General features: G+C 35.9%; 2 protein-coding genes across 2 annotated transcripts; one reads left to right on the forward strand and one right to left on the reverse strand.

Annotated features, from left to right (window-relative positions):
- Window positions 1–4,652: 4,652 nt before the first annotated feature.
- Window positions 4,653–5,547, forward strand: LOC136418617 (biogenesis of lysosome-related organelles complex 1 subunit 1-like). The gene is made up of 4 exons (XM_066404722.1): window positions 4,653–4,710; window positions 4,766–4,928; window positions 4,983–5,055; window positions 5,115–5,547. Exons 2-4 carry the CDS (start codon window positions 4,868–4,870, stop codon window positions 5,362–5,364), a joined length of 384 nt encoding a protein of 127 aa, XP_066260819.1. The 5' UTR covers window positions 4,653–4,710; window positions 4,766–4,867; the 3' UTR covers window positions 5,365–5,547.
- An 11,136-nt stretch (window positions 5,548–16,683) lies between these two features.
- On the reverse strand, window positions 16,684–17,428 carry LOC136418623 (nucleolar protein 56-like). The gene is made up of 2 exons (XM_066404730.1): window positions 17,278–17,428; window positions 16,684–17,181 (listed from the first exon to the last, which is right to left on the reverse strand). Exons 1-2 carry the CDS (start codon window positions 17,278–17,280, stop codon window positions 16,780–16,782), a joined length of 405 nt encoding a protein of 134 aa, XP_066260827.1. The 5' UTR covers window positions 17,281–17,428; the 3' UTR covers window positions 16,684–16,779.
- Between the last annotated feature and the right edge of the window lie 1,741 nt (window positions 17,429–19,169).

Raw genomic sequence — 19,169 nt, forward strand, 5'->3', positions numbered from 1 at the left:
CAACCGCTTTGATAAAATATTTGGATTGAGCAGGTCAAAAGTGTAAGAATACCAAAATTTCGTTTAGTAGTTTAGGAGTTACTAAGCAAAAGCAATCTCAATGGGGTCCCCTTCAAAGAGCCTTGTCTCCGTTAGGGGGCGCTTCAGGACATGTTTATTTACCGATTTGATATTGTTTTGCACGTAGATTACGCTGTTTAAAGATTGGCACCTAATTATGGGACATCCTGTACATGTAGAATAAAGCGAATTAGAAACGCTAATGAACGAACTTTTCCCGGCAAAATTGAACTATTGCGCTTGGAAAATCATGCGAATATTAGATAAGGAGGTATATGAAACATTAAGAAAGTAAGCTGCTTCTGTCGCCTTTGCTTTTGGCGCGTTCCTTACAGGCCGGGTAGCAGCTGGTTACCCTAGCTATGATATACAGGGTGTCCCGAAAATCAATGTCAAAAATGGTGTCATGAGATTATTTGGGTCAAAACAATAAGATTTAGTTTAAAAGTTATTTGAAAAAAGCGTCTCGTTTAGATGCTATTGGCGGTCAAAGTTAAAAAAAAAAACATACTTTTTGCTATATCTCGAAAATGCTTTAATGGATTTTAATGAAACCCATTGTGCATTTATTCATTAGTACAGGGATTATTTTCATTTAACATTCATGTCCTTTCGAAATGTGAAAGTGGTAAGTTTTTAGCCACCTTCATACAAAAATTATCAGAACTTTTCATTGGGTAGCTGCATCATATTTTTTTTTGTTTTTTGACGATACATTAGCCCTTTCTCCAACTTTTCTATCTCTTGGAAATAATAAGTTTTTTGTTATTCCTTGCTGATATTCAAGCTCGTTCTTTGGTGCTAGCAACGAAAATGATGATCATCGGGGTCGACTGTTGCAATATACAGGATGTTTCAGAACGATGCGATCAAGCTTCTAGGGACTGTTCAGTACAATAATAGAACACATCTGAGTATAAGAACCCACGTCCGCAAATATCTTCCTAAGGCGCTACGGTCTTATGACGCTTTAAGACAATTACGTGTAAAAATGTGTTTTGTCGAGTTTTAGTACGTTTTATTTTAATTTGTTTTCGCAAAATAGCAATGCAGAAATTGTTCAAAATGTCGTCCTTGAACTTGAATGCACCTGTTAAGTACTTTTTGATAAATGTTTGTGTTAGCCAAAGCTGATAAGAGAAATGTTTAATTGTTAGTTTGACACATTCACTCGTTAATTTTGCAAATCTTAAAAAATTCACAAAGTAATCGGTCTTTATGGAGAACTACAACAATCAAGAACTGGCAGATATGCATCTGACATATCTGCCAGTTATGTAGATATGTATCTGGCATATCTGCTGGATGGCATATCTGCTGGAGCACTGCAAAAGCTGCAGCATAGCTTTATCAAAAACACTATCCCGTAAGGCAACATCCTGGGTACAATAAGTTTATTGCAATTCATCGACGACTTATCGAGACTAGCACTTTGAAACCTAACATACACAATACTGGTGCGAAAAGAACAGTAAGGACGGTTCATTTTGAGAAAGAGGTTCTTTATCGACTTGCAGATGAACCTTCGACTAGCATTCGTCAAATTGCACAGGGCATGGGTGCAACTCACGTTTCTGTTTAGCGAGTATTACTTGAGCAACCACTTTATCCATATCATTTACAAAAAATTTTAAAGTTTGACTAGCCGATTATCAGCGAAGAGTTCAGTTTTGTCAGTGGCATCATATTGTCGAGCACACAATTTTTTACGTTTTGCTTTATGAACGGATGAAGCCAATTTCACACGAGATGGCATATTTAACAGTAAAAATAGCCAAGTTTGACCGAAGAAAATCCACACGTGATATTTTTCGGAAGTCATCAGCAACGTTGATTTGTTAACGTGAGGGCCGGTATTGTTGATGATCATTTGGTTGGGCCATACCTGCTGCCCAATCATTTAACAGGAGCTATCTACAGGAGTTTTCTACAAGACATCCTGCCAGAATTTCTTGAAAACGTCCCATTAAACGTTCGACAGCAAATGTGGCTGCAATATGATGGTGCGCCTACACACTTTTCTGTTGAAGCCCGACAGTATTTGGATCGTCAGTTCAGACAACATTGGATTAGCAGAGGTGGTCCAATTCTGTGATCCCCTAGTTCACCTAATCTAACACCTTTAGATTCCTTTCTGTAAGTGTTCGGGTTAGGGGATTCGTTCCTCGATTGGCGCGAGTACCACCCTGAATATTTTACAGGATTTCGTGACTCGCGGACAATGAACTCGGGAGTACTTTACAATTCATCTATTGTACTATTGAACAATACACGAAAGTAACGCACTTAACTAACTTAATAATTCACGCCTGGAATAGTTGTTGTAAGTCAGAAGAGGACGCGCGAGGTAGCTGAGGAACTTACAGTGAAGTTGTTGCACTGAGATATGATAGATGAGAGAGAGATTTCTATATTTCTAGGTCTTTAATAGTAGAGCTAAGAGCCGGTACTCATAGGCGTACCTCTAACTTGGAAGCAATTGTCGGCTTCCCGGCTACTCATCGTGTTAACGCCCAACATCCAGATGAATAGCCGATTGGACCTTCGTTGGCCAGGTCGACGGAGCGGCGCTTAAATTGGACCGACATTATAGCTCCGACAAAGAGCATTGCTGGAAATCCCAATCATAAAACAACCACCATCTGGGGATGATGGATGCTAATGCTGAGAATTACTTGAATGCACGTGACTATCACTAAAATAACTTATAAAAAAAGGACCTAGTAATATTCGGGAACTAAAACGAATTACAAATACATGGGCGTAGCATCGGGTATCTTAATTGCGGAAATAGTCCGATATGACTAACTACAGTCTTAACAATGAAAACATGCAAAGTTTTTGGTTTATGAAACGCCAATGGAAACAGAGCGAGACCTGATTGCTGCGACATTTGACGACGTTCAAAACGATTATCAAATTTTTAGCAAAATCTGCAAAAGCCATTTATACGTTGTTTAAACAGGTGCAATGAAGTTCGAGGACAATATTTTAAACAATTACTGTAGCGTTATTTTGTAGAAATAAATTAAAATGAAACGTAATAAAACTCGGCAAAAACATTTTTGCACATCACTGTCTTTAAGTATCATAAAGCCGTATCGCCTTAGGAAGACATTTGCGAACACGGGTTCTTATACTCAGATATTTTCTATTGTCGCTCTGAACAATTTCTAAAAGTTTGGTCCCATAGTTATGAAACACCTTGTATTCATAGCAAGTTTGCCGTCCAAGCCACGTTATGGCTTAAAAGCCAAATCTTGTTCCTCACTAGTTTAGTTTCGGTCACGCTGTCCGATTGTATTAGTGTTTTTTATGAGTTTTATAGTAAGAAGCTAAGCGATTCGAAAAATCTTGCCATATTGTCGGTCTCAGATTCGCCATGTGCCACGGCTCTGGATAATATGTAGAACTGGACTTCAACCTTCTTTATAGTTCTGAGCTTTCCGACAACGAATATTTATTTAGGAGTCCTCTCTTTCTTTAATTTTCAGTTGCTTTAGGATTAGTCAAATTTGTTAAGCAAGTTGTTCGAGAATAGAACATGTGGACCATTACTTTCCGATATGAGTTTCAGGTTTTACCATCTCGAGGCAAAAAATAAAGACGCTCGTGAGGTTTATTATTTGGCCGAGGCCGTTAAATACATAAGTCATTTTTGATGATAATGGTAGGCACGAATTAAATAATTTGAGTAAAAAAATATATTTGTAATACACCTTTTTATCGACAATTACTGGACACGTTTGGACGAGGCTTTAGGTAGAATGATTATTAAAGTGAAAATTAGATAGATATACGAACATAAACAAAAATGCCATTTTCTCTCGTTGATAGTTCAATTTATTCTCAGGTACATAATACTAAAAAATAGTTTTCGTTGTACCACCTACATGTTACCATCCTGAAACACTTATAAAACCGCGCAGATTTTGGGGGTCGTTTCCCTTTTAAAGGCTAATGACCCCTCCTCTCGTTCATCCGCTATTGTCACCCGTCAAGTGAGACTTTCCTGACAGTGTCACTTGCCGGTGAAGGTTCTTGGAGTTGTGGTACATTATACACTCGAGAGTAATTCACTCCGAGAACCTGCAGCGACAAGTGACACTCACAGGAATGACAGTTGATGAGTAGCAGGGGCGGAAATAGCGAAAGAGTTGGTTAGTTATATAAACTCAAAATGACCCTTAAAAGCTCTCTTACTCTTATTCTTATTTTATTTTTGCTCTTAGCTCTCTCGAGATAACGTACCACGATTATCACCCTCAATATAGTACATACAGGCTGTGATAATAAATGTAGCAATAGTTTTGTGTAAATAAAGATAGTCGAGCAGTATCAGCGCGTATTTTATATCTAGGACTAGTATCCTTGCCGGGTTAGAATACTGGTCTCTTCAGCGTGTTGACCTCGTAACGGAAAAATAAATTACCCCGTTAGCACCAACAACACGCCGTGTTACTCCGAATACCATCGGTAAACGCAAACACCTATAAACCCGACAGAGTGGACAATCTCTCGAGTGGTGGTGCATCACAAGACCAACACTACCGTCAGCTGTTTTTAGTTTTGACGTTGACGCACCAAGGTGACAACTGAAAACCAAAAATAAACATGTAAATTGCCAATAATCCAGGAATAATTATAATGGTATTTATTGTGGTTTTTTAATATATTATGTTAATTTATTCCCGTTGTTCTGCAGATGTAAAGTGGAAACCAGGTACATACTTAAAATCCCTTAATTGGCACCAGCTTGCTGCCTAAATATTAATTGCAAGAGCTCCCCATCAATTTTTTTCAAACAATGTTGTCTTCAATGGTAAAAGACCATAACACAAAACAGAGCATCAGAAAGGAAATTCAAGGTATGACAAAATCTCCTTCAGTTTGGTGATTTATAAACCTACAAATAATAATAGAAACCAAAAGAAAGGAAGCCTGTGCATCTGCAGGAGATCTAACTCAAGCATTGGTAGATCATTTAAATGTTGGGTAAGTATATAATTGAAAAAGCTTAGATATTATCCATAAACTATATCATTATATTGTAGAGTGGCCCAGGCATACCTAAACCAAAAGAAATTGGATGCGGAAGCCAAACAACTGCACACAAGTGCACAGGCATTTTCCAAACAAACACAGCAATGGTTAAATTTAGTTGAGTCATTTAGTAGTGCCCTGAAGGAATTAGGAGATGTAGAAAATTGGGCAAAAACCATTGAAGGGGATATGCAGACTATTACAACAGCGCTTGAAATTGCTTATAAAAGTTCCCAGGAGCAAAGTGACAACAGTCAGTAATAAATAATTGTTTTAGAAGATCAGGGGTGCTATTGTTGTTAATGTCAGGTTTAATTTGGGTCAACTTTTCCATAACAAAAATGAAGTTTATTTGCATTTATAGGCCTTGTTAAACAAAAATGTTTAAATATTATTCTTTAAAAATAGCACAATTTTCATTTTTGAATAAAAAATGTGTCCTTTAGAATAGCCCAAATCCCTAATATGAGTATCAAAAGGTTTATTAGACTAGACGTTCCCCCAGGATAACCTTCAACATTTCTTTATCCTGCATGTACAGTCAACATTCAGCATTCTCTGAAAATCCAAGATTGTATCAGTGATGACATAGTTGACATTGCCCAGTACACAATCTTATGATGCTTTGGAGCTGTTTTCTATTAAGGTTTAGTTAGTCTTTTGTTCCATTCTTAAGAGGTCTTGAACATACACCACATTAGAGTGGACCAAACTTGGGCCTCGTTGCAGTGACATTTAATTTGCTTAGCTTCCTACAAGATATGCGTTGGCCTATTTATTTTAAAAAAATTAATTTTACAAAATTTTGGAGTCTAGTTAAGTAATTTAGAAACTGGCAGGAATGCTCCTAATTTGCTGACCCTTAAGAGCATATACAGAGTGTCCTATTTAAAGCTGTGATTGAAGCTTATTCAAAAACGGTACGTTGTATGGGAAAAAGTTTCAAATAAAAGTTGTCCGGTAAAGAGGCGGACATGTCATGGAAAAAGTGACTTTTAGCTAAGACGTCATTTCAAGGACAACTTTTTTTCAAATGGCAACCGTTTATTTTTTATAGATCCTTATAGACCTTCATAAAATGAATAACTTTTATTTGAACAATTTTTTTATTAGACGTTTTGCTGCAGATTTACCCTTGATTTTTGTCCAATTTTTTTAGGTAGTTTGATTGATATAAGTTTTAAATAGAGTATGCATTGCAAAACTTTCCTAGAAAAAAATGTAATAATTTCGACTATCTCAAAATTTGTACAAAAATCAAGGATAACTCTGCAGCAAAACGTCTAATAAAAAAAGTGTTCAAATAAAAGTTATTCATTTTCTGAAGGTTTACAAGGATCTGTAAAATAAATAAAGGGTTGCCATTTGAAAAAAAAGTTGTCCTTGAAATGACCTTAAAATGACGTCTTGGCTAAATGTCACTTTTTCCATGACATGTCCCCCTTTTTACCGGACAACTTTTATTTGAAACTTTTTCTCATACAACGTACCATTTTTAACTAATGTTGAATCACAGCTTTAAATGAGACACCTTGTATATGAAGACTGCACGGAAAAAATGGGAAGAGTCAAAAAAACTAATTTTCAAGAAAACGCGATTAAAACGTTATAAAAAAATTTCTATTAGGAAATAAATATTTATTTCTTACACAAAATAAACTTAAAGTTGTACATAACTAAGTATACAAGTGTAAATAAGAAATTATATTATGCTATCAGTCGGATACAACAAAATATACAGTTCAGCCTCAAAATATCCTTTGAAATAACGGGAAATGTCACACATAACAAATTAACTGCGGTACCATAGTGTTAGGTTTTATAAGGAATATTCGTAAAGTCTCTTGTTTTTTGTTCACAAAATGGTTTGATCTGTTGTAAGTCCTGATATTTCTCCTTTGATGCAGTCAACGGCTCTAGAAAATATACTTGATAAAAGATCTGTTTGAAAATTACATTTAATATTTAACTGCATAAGCTCTTGGTGGTAAAAGAATTCACTTTGGTTAATTTTGCGGGTGTCCTTGTTGATCTTATTACCAACGATTATTGCAGAAGTTTCCCATTAACCATTGTATGAATCCCTAAATTGAACCAGTCTGGTATGTGTGCGACTCACCTCGAATTTCTTAATAGGCCTTATCGGAAAATTACACTTTTTCCTGTAAAATTTTGTCAAGTAGCCCAGTCTTTGATCAGATTCTGCTTAATGTTGTGGATATGTCTGCCACTGAACCTATAGGTCTTAACTAATCCTCTATTTTTATCAAAAGCTGAAGAAAAATACTCGCTAAAGGGTACCGCCTAGGAGCTCCTGTGATCTAGTGAATTCTCCTGTTAAGTAACAAGATAGGGAGACGGTTAGGACCATTATAGTGTAAGTTCTTGCTAATTTAATGTCGTTACGTATACGACAATTTAGAATTAAAACTTACAATTGTCGGGCACAGTATCCTCGTGATGCGCCTATGAGCGTCACTAGTTTGAGGTTCACTCCTGCCAAACACAGGGTTTTTCACCCATTATCCTTGGATAATGGATGAGCTTAGGGGTGGAATTCCCAGCGGTTTCTCTATCGGTGTTAGGGCTTGAGTAGAGGAAAGAATATCCGATACTTGATTTAATTTATTTGTTCGATTAATTGTATTCTACATAGACCTAGAATTAATCTGTGATTACTGTGTGTGATAACTAATCTGTGATTAGTATGTAAGGAACCCGTGTGCTACGCCTATGAACATTATCCATTTTTAACCGCTTTTGCCTGTATGACCAGATGTTGGTACGCATTTTATTGAAACTTAAAACTAGCTGTGTAATAAACCTTCTCGCCGCCCTTTTGTGCGTACTAGAATTTCACGTTTTCGATTCTGGTCTCAACCGCCCTCTAATAAAACCCCAATTATGCTGTTAAAGTTAGTCAAGCTACAAGGACAGATCTAGGAGAAGTGCCTATGATGACCTCCTAGTTTTAGTACGCTTATGTTACCATTAACTTTAGTATTTAAGTTTTGTAAGAAGAAAAATTGTTTTCTTCTTGTGCGTCTCCGTCGACTCTTAACTCCGTACTTTGCACGTTACTCGTACGAGAATCCTTTACTCACGGTTCCTATACACGTTTAACTAGTACACCAATTAACTTATCACGGAAAATTATTATTCCCTTATTATTAAGCTCGAAATTGTTGGTGAACAATAAACCTTAATTACAGTTAAAGGGTTTTTAGTTTTCTTTATTTGCACGATCACAGTGTTTCTGAGACTGCGAACTCAGGGTGGTCCTTCGCAAGGATCCAGTCTATTGCCAACTAGACGTATCAAGAATTTAGCCACGTCTAATTAAAATCTTGGTATCACGAATCCACCAATAAACAGTGGGGACTAGTACCAAGGTGCAAACACAGTTACTGAAAGACCCAAAAAGGCCAAATCGTGGACCAATAATTACCCTATAGTTTAAGTACGCTTATGATCATTCTCCAGTAGATTAAGTATTTAAGAATTCGCAACATGGGACAGCGCTGTCTTGCAATCGTGCACACGCGTCCTAGGACCTCGCTCTTGGTTCTCAACTACTGACTCATGTGTCCTCTTACTCGTTAAAAAAGTGTTTCCCGTAAAAAATCTGTGAGGTGGTTCTCGGAGGAAGTAGCTAATCCCGACTGGTTGGTCTTACGACGGATTCTTCGGAAGTTCATAATCGACACTCCTTAAACAGTAAGTTCGGGAAGTGTTAGCGCAAAATCAGACAACAGAGAAGAGACGCGCAAGTTAGTTGTAATTTACCTAGCATAAGAACGGTCCCCCCATTGTACAATTAATTTTAGGCTGTAGAGTGTCCTATAGAGAACTTTCTTTCTTGTAATCTGGTTTGTTTCCAAAGTTTCTTCGGTTAAACTGTAAAATACCGTTAAGGGATCTTTTCTAAAAACTTAGGTGGTACCCCTTGGCAAGCAAAGATTGTACCCGATAAATTTTTTCTTTCTTAAATAAATTCGTTCGTTTGTAAAAGACTGGCCTACTATAATTCAAGAAACAGCAAGCAGGCTTTCTTCGATTCGTTAAGAGGCAAAGAGGATGATTCCTCAAATACCATTGAGGAAAGGATAAGTGTGGCTGGTACGGCAGGGACAGGCTTGGTCCGGACACCAGTGTCCCGTTCGCGACGATCAAATAATCCCAAATTCCACAATATTAACTTCAACAACTTGAAAAAGGGATGGTTTTTTTAACATGATTTGAATTCCTGATACCAATTCTCAGGTACTTCAGCCCTGACCTTTTGATTTACCATGGCCATATTTCTGTCACATTCCGGGTAGGAATGACCGCGAACCAGAAACGTGATATTGATTCGTTTTAATCGTTTAGCTGAATGAAAAAGGTAATGTATGAATCTAAGTACTGTAATTCTTATTTTGTTCATAACACTAGTCACAAAATATTTCCAGTGATTCAATATTAAGGCTAAGTATGGTGAATATGAAGTGATTCAATATTGAATACATTTCATTTGCACCCTTTTTAGCAACAATTTCTGGATAAAAAAAAACACTGAATTTCCTGTGGATAGTTTGTAAATATTGAAAGAACACAGCATTAACTGCCTTTTTTAGTAAATATTGTTGGGTACTGGGAGCCGTATGGACGTATATATGTGTATATATATATAGGATATTTATTAAACACACAGATTATACTAGGTCTATACACTAACTACTAAACAACACTACACTGCACTAGAACTGTCTTTTACTATTCTTTGTCTCGATGCACGATACTAGGTAAAACTCTCCCTGTGCCGCGTCACGACGACCTTTTATGTCTCTCCGCAGTCCTTCTAGAAAGGTACGTTCCAGACTCGCCGGAGAACACGGGAAGGTCTAGACGGTGGTAGAGAGAGAGACCGTCCGAGTGGCGAGTGTACCGTGAACGAGAGAGCGCGAGATCCATGCTCAGTAACGGTCCCAACAAATATCATTGGTGAAAATGTTAGGCATGGATAGATTTTTTTGAAAATCCATTGCAATCGCTTGTTTTTTGCTTGTTAAGGCTTGGATCCTGTTAAGTTGATGTATTAAGTTAATTGGTAATTGTTAATTGTCTAGCTTATAAGTTTGAGTCTAAACCCTATGTTACGCCCATGTTTATTGCCATCTGTTCAGAAATATTCCCGATATGATTAGATTGCAGTACCATTTTGCTCTCATAAGGGGGTTCTTGGGCACTGGAATTTCCGCCACTTCTCTTTGGCGAAACTTGCAATTAGGGTGCAAGCACGTTTTGTAGAGTCGGTGTGGCTGCAATAAACCAATAAAGGGCCAATCTAGCTTTTGACCTAAATATTACGCTTTAACACGATAAGTAGCAAGTTAGCCGACAATGGTTTCCGAAGTGGAGTACGTCTATGCCTGGATTGTTCAGTTTTTGCATTTAAGAACTGAATGAAGCTGCCAGGACTCTCTTTTTTTGACTTCTGTCGTAAATCTGCCGCATTTTGGTCTATCGTACTCCCCGATTTTGTCATTTTGTTTAAATTTCTTCAATTATGTTATCTTCATTTAAATTTTAGTGTTGTGGTCTACACTTTTTGAAGCTTCCGTAATTTTGTAAATTATTGTTCAATTGCTTAAACAATCTTCCATCTGGTTGATGTCGCTCGGGATAGATATGGAAGTATAACTCACATAGGCTGTTTGTGAGCTTTCGTTTGACAATATGAAACACTATCATGTCATATTTTTCATAGTTATCTATCATTTTTACTTGAAAGATCGGCATCAAATCCACACCAAAACCAAAATTAAAAACCCAATAACTAGACGCATTCAACTGTTGTCATAGAAACATACAAAAGTGCAAGAAATCGTTCTTCAACCAACGAACCTAAGATCCCCACATAGAGATCGTTCTACAAATAATCAACTGATGAGACTCTTATCGTACCACCAAACTACGTTAACGCTATTCGCCGCGGGTGCTCTCTTGTATATCATCGATGGAGAGTTATCGCACGACCGAACCACGCTATTATGTTAACGATAACGCTGTTGATAATAAAAGTCCCTTTGTATATCTACTAGCTTGAAAAATTAAGTATTTTTTGTTAGAAAAATTTTTTCCTAAAACTTCTCATTTTTCAGATATCAATAAAAATTTAAGTGACACATTTAAAATAATACACGACTTAAATTATGAAAAAAAACTTTATTAATGGAAAATAAAAATTCACAGATTCTAAAAATAAACCCAAAATCATAGTAAAAATTATTTTTAAACGTTTATCAGTCGAACAAAAAACCATGTTTTCACCACAATGTACTCGTAATCTTTTTTTTTGGGTGTTAAATTTATTTATACATTTCAAAAGGAACCATTAAGACGAAACTAATTATTTGTTTTCCAAGTAAAGTTGTTAATTTAAAAATGAAAAATGAAGAACTTTTCTAAAGAAAACAAAATCCAATTGGTGTTATCTTACGAAAAAAGTAGTCAAGGCGTAGGCAAGAGAGCGTTTTTCTTCTAACTTAAAAGGAAACTCTAAAAATAATTTTCATGTTGAAAAAAGCCAACGACATACCACTTTTTCCGATGAAATTCTGCTAAGATGTGCCCGCACGCACGCCACTGGTAACACTAAAATGGTTGGTTATACATTAAAAAAATCGTCATAGTTAACTGTTAAAAAGTACAAAATGTCATCTACATATCTCAATTATTTTTTGGAAATATTAATAAATTTGAATTTTTTAAATAAATCTTTAATACTACCATGTATTTTCATAACGAGGATTTCCGGACTATGTTTTCAATAACAAACTAACATTATTTTTGAATAAAGAATCTAGTTTTGAAGTTTGGTCCACTAATTATGGCTCACCCTGTATACATAAACAAACATATATGGAATCACCCAGTATTTTTTAGAAAGGTGTTTTTCCTTATTTGGGGTCCATATCACTTTAAGACACTGGAGATTTAAGGCTTTTTTTTTAATGACTTATTTGATGTTGTAACACGTGATTTTTTACAAAAAAATGCGGGTTTTAGATTTTTATTGCAAAAAAAAATCTTTTGCTATTTTGTGCTATTTTTTGAGTTTAGCAATTATTTCCAATAGGAAAGTGTCCTTCGGGACCGTGGAGTGAATTGGGGTGCTGGGTGGGGTAAAATAAAACCAAAAAGAGTTGACCTGAACTCACCTAAAAAATAGATCTGCTATTGACGAAATTTCTGTTTTTTTAAATGTTCGAAAAAATAACCACTACTATTAATAGTTATTACTAAACATAAGCTTAACTAATTTAATCTAAGCAGGAGGTCTACATCGATATAGGTCTCACTTACCTTACTTTACTTTACTCTTCCTAAAGGAGACCTCCCTCTTCTTCCATTTAACTTCAGCGATTTCTCTTACCTTTGACTCTGGCCCTTACCCTTATCCTACCTTACCCCACCCAGCACTCTAATTCACTTTACAGTCCCGAAGGACACTTTACCTATTGGAAGTAAATGCTAAACTCGAAAAATAGCATAAAATTGCAAAGGAAATTATTTTTTTGGCAATAAAAGTCTAAAATCCGCATTAAAAAAAACACGTGTTACAACATCAAATAAGTCATTTAAAAAAAAACTTAAATCTCTAGTGGCTTAAAGTGATGTCATCCTTATTTGTTTTTGCATTCAAATAAAAAACGTTGCTTTTATCGATAAACAACGTTTGGTTCAACAACATATCAATATTAGTACATTGATAGTATTGTTTTTATTAATTTAGAAGTCACATCTCAGATTTTCTCATTTGTATTTTTTGTTTTAAACTGCTTTAAAATGCCTTTCGTGGGATTATTAAATTTATGTGAGCTTTCATAAAGAAAGTGATATGGGGTTGGTTATTAATTCATTTAACGTAAGAGCAATAAACATGTTATCTTACAAGGATGGTGCAGAGGTGTTACCAGACAAACTTTCATTAATGTTCGCAAAGAATTTGAAAATAGACTTTATTATTGTCCCGAAAATAACGGGTCGCATTTTGAACATTTGATAAAATAATTTTTTCGTTGTAAAAATCGCAAAATTCAAGTGGCTGCCATTTTGAAATGGCTAAACGAAATGGGCTGAAACTTCGTAGATGAAAAGGTCTTTGCATGCCCTTTAAAATGAGGTATCACTCGAGCCTCTATTCCATTTAAGATTTTAGGGTTGAGTCGCCCCCTGCTCAAGAGGATGAAGATAGGGAATTGGACATAAGCTCAAATAGTTTCCCCCTCGACATCTCAACTGACGTGTTTTTGGAAATTTTAAAATTATAGATAATTCAAGAGTTGTTTAGGGTGATTCGTTTTGAAATACTATACTATACTACACTATATATTCTTGTAATTTGGTCGTATCAAATCGGTCTAAACGCATTAACTAAAGCTAATTTCAGGTGAGAATATTAATTATCCTTTTATTCAATTTTATTTGATTTGTTAATTTTGTGCATAAAACTTTGTTTTAGAAAGCCTCGCATACCGAAGAGCAAAATAGTAACCACATATCTGCATGTGGTCGTGACTTACAAAAACCAAGGATCGTGGGAGGCGAAAGTATCAGTTTCCAATGACAATGGAATGATAACTATTGAGCTCTATAATAGCAATACAGTCAAACTCATTCTATTTCGAGCCATTCATTCTTACGAATATTTAGATAAGAGAGTCACTCTTCTACTGAACGGAGATGCAGGGTGAATCGGATTTGTCTTTCGCACTTCGAAGGAAATCGATGAATTCCGTATGGATATAAATGCTATAAAATAAAAAGCATCATGAACCCTTTTTTTCACAGGTACGCTCTGAAAGAAAAAACATGTTTCTATATAATAAGTATAGAAATGGCTCAAATGAGAAAAATAAAAATAAAAGAGTTTTAATTATTCGTTTCTTGTTTTGTAGCAGAACTTTAAAACTTCAACTGAAAAATTGCTGTAGCCTTAAGGACTGTGAAAAAAGGATCACAATTGTCTAACCGCATTTGTACTTATTATATTACCATACCCAAACACTAACTGTTACTTTTTTTGCAATAGCAGCAGTGAACTAGAAATGTGATGAATTAATAATTAATTAAAAATTTATAATTTTTATAATAAGAAATAAAAACTTATAAGGAAGTTCTTTATTAAAAAAACCTGTTCGTGCATCTAAAGTAAAAATTTTATAGAGTAAGCACAATTATAATAGAGACACTTGTTTCTGTTTTTTAAAAGCAACAAAATACTTTTAAATAATCTCAAGGATACAATAACAAATTTTTTTTTTCGAAAAGTTAAAAATAAACTTCAATTGCGAATCGCAGAATAAAACCGGAACGTTTTCGCAGGATTTCGAAGAAATCGTTGAGCTATGCTCAACTAAGTTCGCGCTTGGCGTGCACCGTTACATTCAGTTGCCTACATCAGAGTAATAACTTTTCTAACAAAAGATACACCTTAAACGTCTTCCTCCAACTCGTCATATGCTGTGCAAAGTAACTTTTTTGGGGAAATAAAAAAAAATTCGAAAAAATTTCTTTACTTTTCCCTAGGTAGGTACCTGGGGATTTGAAAAGGACTTTGGTGCCTTCGGTTAAAAGTTTTTCCAATGGTTTAGATGAGACGAAAAGATTAGTGCGGTGAATTTTTTGGCAGTAATTAGGACTAGATAGGTACTTGGGGGTATAAGGGAATATGAGGTGAAAATAGGTGCTGAACGGGGTATTTTTGGGGTGGGGGTATAACAGCCCACTTAGTAATAACATGTATTAGGCTGTTTCACATGAAATGTCGGATTTTAAGTCTTTTTGATTAAATAGAAGGATTGTTATGAGTTTTAAATAGAATATGCATTGCAAAATTTTTCTAGAAAAAGAATGCAATAAATCTCAAAAATTGGACAAAAATCAAGGATAACTCTGCAGCAAAACGTCTAATAAAAAAATTGTTCAAATAAAAAATATTCATTTTTTGAAGATCTACAAGGATCTGTAAAAAAAATGAGGGATTGCCATTTGAAAAAAAAAGTTGCCCTTGAAATGACCTTAAAATGACGTTTTGGCTAAAACTCACTATCTTCATGACTGTCTCCCTCTTTACCGGAAAACTTTTATTTGAAACTTTTTTTCATACAACGTACCGTTTTTGAGTAATCTTCAATCACAGCTTTAAATGGGACACCCTGTATATGTATTAGGTGTATACCTATGACTCCGCGTTTTTATTTCTAGTTCTATTTTCTTTGAAAAAATATTTTTTTATTTAAGGAATTTTATTTCATTTTTTGCTCCGTATTACCAGCTTTCTATTTATATATGATAATTGCTATATGACCTTTTAAAACTTTTCAATTAAGGTTTAAATATGTCCAATTTTGTGCCGAATAAACATCATTTGCGGGAAGCTTTGCTCTTCCTTTTCCATCTTAAGAAAAACGCCACTGCCGCTCACCAAATGCTCGTTGAGGCTTATGGCAATGGTGCTGCGTCTATAAGAACTTGCCAACAATGGTTTCAGCGCTTCAAATCAGGTGATTTCGACCTCAACGACAAGGAGCATGGTAAGCCATCGAAAAAATTTGAAGACGAAGAACTGCAGGCTTTGTTGGACGAAGACGCCGCGCAAACGCAAGAACAGCTCGCATCTTCCCTTAACGTCACGCAGAAAACGCTTTCGGTTCGTCTTCACGCTATGGGAAAAATTCAGAAGGAAGGAAAATGGATGCCTTATGAATTGACGGAAAGGAACAAAGAGCAACGAAAAACGACGTGTGAGATCTTGCTTGAACGTTTTCAAAGAAAGTCTTTTCTACATCGTATCGTGACCGGAGATGAAAAATGGCTTTACTTCGACAATCCAAAGAGGAAAAAATCATGGGTAAGCCCGGGTGAGCCAACAACTTCAACCGCAAAGCCAAATATCCACGGGAAGAAGGTATTGCTCTGCATTTGGTGGGACCAGCGCAGCGTACTCTATTACGAGCTTCTCCAACCTGGCGAAACAGTCACTGCCAATCGCTACGTCCAACAACTAGTGCAGTTGCGTAATCAACTCGCAGTAAAGAGGCCAGAATGGGCGGATCGACATGACAAAGTCATACTGCTTCAAGGCCTCATGTCGCTCAACCAGTCAAGAACACCTTGAAGGATTTCAAATGGGAAGTCTTACCGCACCCGCCATACTCGCCAGATATCGCCCCGTCGGATTATCACCTTTTCCGTTCAATGGCTCACGGTTTGCCAGAGCAACGCTTCCAGAATCGCCAAGAAGTCCAAGAATGGCTTGATGAATGGATCGCTTCAAAACTGACGATTTTTTTTTACGATGGAATCCATAAACTGCCTAATCTCTGGGAAAATGTTGTCATTAACGATGGAAATTATTTTTAATAAACATTGGTAATAAATTTATACAGTTTCAAGCAGTTGAAAATGCGTAAAAAAACGCGGAGTCATAGGTATACACCTAATATACAGTTAGGTGCAGAACTGAGTCAATACTTATAAAATTCGTATTAATGGTGGCATAAACAAAATATCTAACAAGTATTCAAAGGAAGGCTTTTATTTTCAAAAAGTACATTAACATTAACATTAAAACCATACAAAACATTTGCCGAAAATAAATAGGGTACATCAAATAATCTATTTACAATATTAGTTATGGCTCTCTCTGTCAGTTAAATTGAACTCACCTCTGATAACTTCTGGGACAGCCCCTATGTGACTGCACTGTATGCCTAAGGCTTCATTAATAGATGCAGCCAACTTAGGATCACTGACTCCCAAGATAGTTTTCTTTCTCTTTGGGATAGTAACATCCAGAACCTGATGCAGGTCCTCGGTCATCAAGCCTTCAGACACGGCATTTATATTTTCGAGAGCTTTCAAAGCAGTTTTGAATGGCGAGAAGCTGACCAGCTGAACAACATTTTTAAATTTTGAAAGATCGTGGATGGACGCTTTCAGTTGCGGCAAGATCATGCCGATCTCTTCAAATTCCTTAACTTTGAAGACGCCGTAACCGGCGGCATGTTCGAAGAGGACGAAGAGGTTTGCCTGAAAGGGGCGCCAAAGTGAGGTTAATGGACGAAGCACGTGTGGTGGTGTTTACAGCAATTACAGTGAATATGTGGGAAAATGTGTCGTACTTACCATTTTGTCAATAATAGAAAATTTTCCTTCGTAGTTTTTTAACGAATTAATGCATTTCTTAATCTGTTAAAAATAAAAATACACATGTGCTAACAATACGAACGTGCTCCATCTTTTCAATAACCAACATAGAACTGAATACCTCCATAAAATACTGTGCATGACATGAAATGACATTACTTCAACTCGGTTAAGCAAGCGCATGTGCGTGCGTTGTTGTCAAATCTCGATTAAATTCAGTAGTCAAACTCATGTTTTGAAAGCGACATATTGCATAAATTTCGAATCAGTTCGAAACAAAATTGATGCGAATTGTTAACTCAACATGTGTATTTTAACTCGTGACTCCTGTTTTTACAATATTAAGAAGGAGCATTTTGTAATAATAAATATTGAAAATATAACGTTTTGGCAGGAATTTTGGGTGATCACATAGTTGGACCATTTTTCACTTCTAGAAACTTAAATGGAGAAAACTACTTACAACTTCTACAAGATGCCATATCTCCCAGGATAACTGAAATACTTGAACAAGATCCCCGCCTCTTAGAACAAGAATTAGTTTTTCAACAGGATAGAGCACCTCCACACTACATTGCTGCTGTCCGACAATTTCTTGATGAAGAATTCGCTGGAAGATGGATTGGCAGAAGAAGTCCAGTGGAATGACCCGCGAGATCCCCTGATCTTAGTCCCCTGGATTTTTTCTTATGGGGACATTTGAAGACCAAAATCTATGCCACCCAATCTGATTTCGTCAAGGAGTTACGTGCCCGAATCGTTGAAGAGTGCAGATTAATAACACCAGAAATGTTAGGTAATGCGGGACGATGTTTTGAGAATCAGCTGTACATGTGCATGGAAGTCAATGGAGGTCACTTTCAACATTTATTACGATAAAATAAATAAAATACAAGTAAAATGGTTAAAATCAAGTTATTTGGTTTTTGTTTAATTTCTACAAGACCGACGTACAAAAATAAAAAATAGAAGCTTGACCATGTAGAGAATAAAATTATTAGCTTTAGTGACTTCTGCACCATTTTTCTTCTTTAGAGGTTCAAACCATGCAAACTTAGAAAATGTGTCAATCACATTTAGTATATATTTAAAATTATCGTTTTCTTTTTCATAATTAACCGTTATTACTAGATCAGTGGCCTGAATATCGTCAATTCTTAACGTGAAAGGAATTTGTGAGCAGTGATGGACCCCAAAAATAGTTACTACATATTAGGCTGAAGAATAAAAGTTGCCAGCCAAAAGTCTCCCTAGTGAACACTCTGTTATTGAACTGTTGAAATTACATCAAAAGCCTATGATATCTTAGAGCTTTTCGGTCCGCCAATTTGTGCAGATTGGTCGAAGTGATATATAGAGTGTTCTAAGTTAAGAATAATTATACGTATAAAGTGTACAAATAAATTTCCGCTTTTTGACAAAACATGGCCCCACCAGAAGATTATCTTGAAATTGTCAGATGTAAAACGTACTATCGCAAGTTTGGTCATCTAGTAATAACTAACTAACCTGAACTAACCTTGAAATATTAGTAACACCTTATCAGCATCACATAATTTATTTCATTCAATAATGTCAAGTTTTGCGCTGAATAAGCGTCATTTGCGGGAAATTTTAATTTACTTTAATTTGAAGAAATCTGCGGATGAGGCGCATTGATTGCTTGTAGAAGCATATGATGGGGCTGCTTTAAGTGAGAGAAGTTGTCGCGAATGGTTTCATAAATTTAAAAACGGTGAATTTAACGTGGAAGACAAAGAACGCTGTGAAAGACCTAAAGTGTACGAAGATAAGCAATTGGAAGTATTATTGGAGGAAGATTCATCCCAAACGCCAAAAGAACTTGCACTTACATTAAAAGTGACTCAACA

Source organism: Euwallacea similis, chromosome 36 (assembly GCF_039881205.1).
Source record: "Euwallacea similis isolate ESF13 chromosome 36, ESF131.1, whole genome shotgun sequence".
Taxonomy (NCBI): Eukaryota; Metazoa; Arthropoda; class Insecta; order Coleoptera; family Curculionidae; genus Euwallacea; species Euwallacea similis.

Coding starts and splice junctions, on each gene's coding strand:
- LOC136418617 (XM_066404722.1), top strand. CDS start 4,868: ATGTTGTCTTCAATGGTAAAAGACCATAACACAAAACAGAGCATCAGA. Junction 4,929..4,982: donor CATCAGAAAGGAAATTCAAG/GTATGACAAAAT, acceptor AAATAATAATAG/AAACCAAAAGAAAGGAAGCC. Junction 5,056..5,114: donor GTAGATCATTTAAATGTTGG/GTAAGTATATAA, acceptor ATTATATTGTAG/AGTGGCCCAGGCATACCTAA.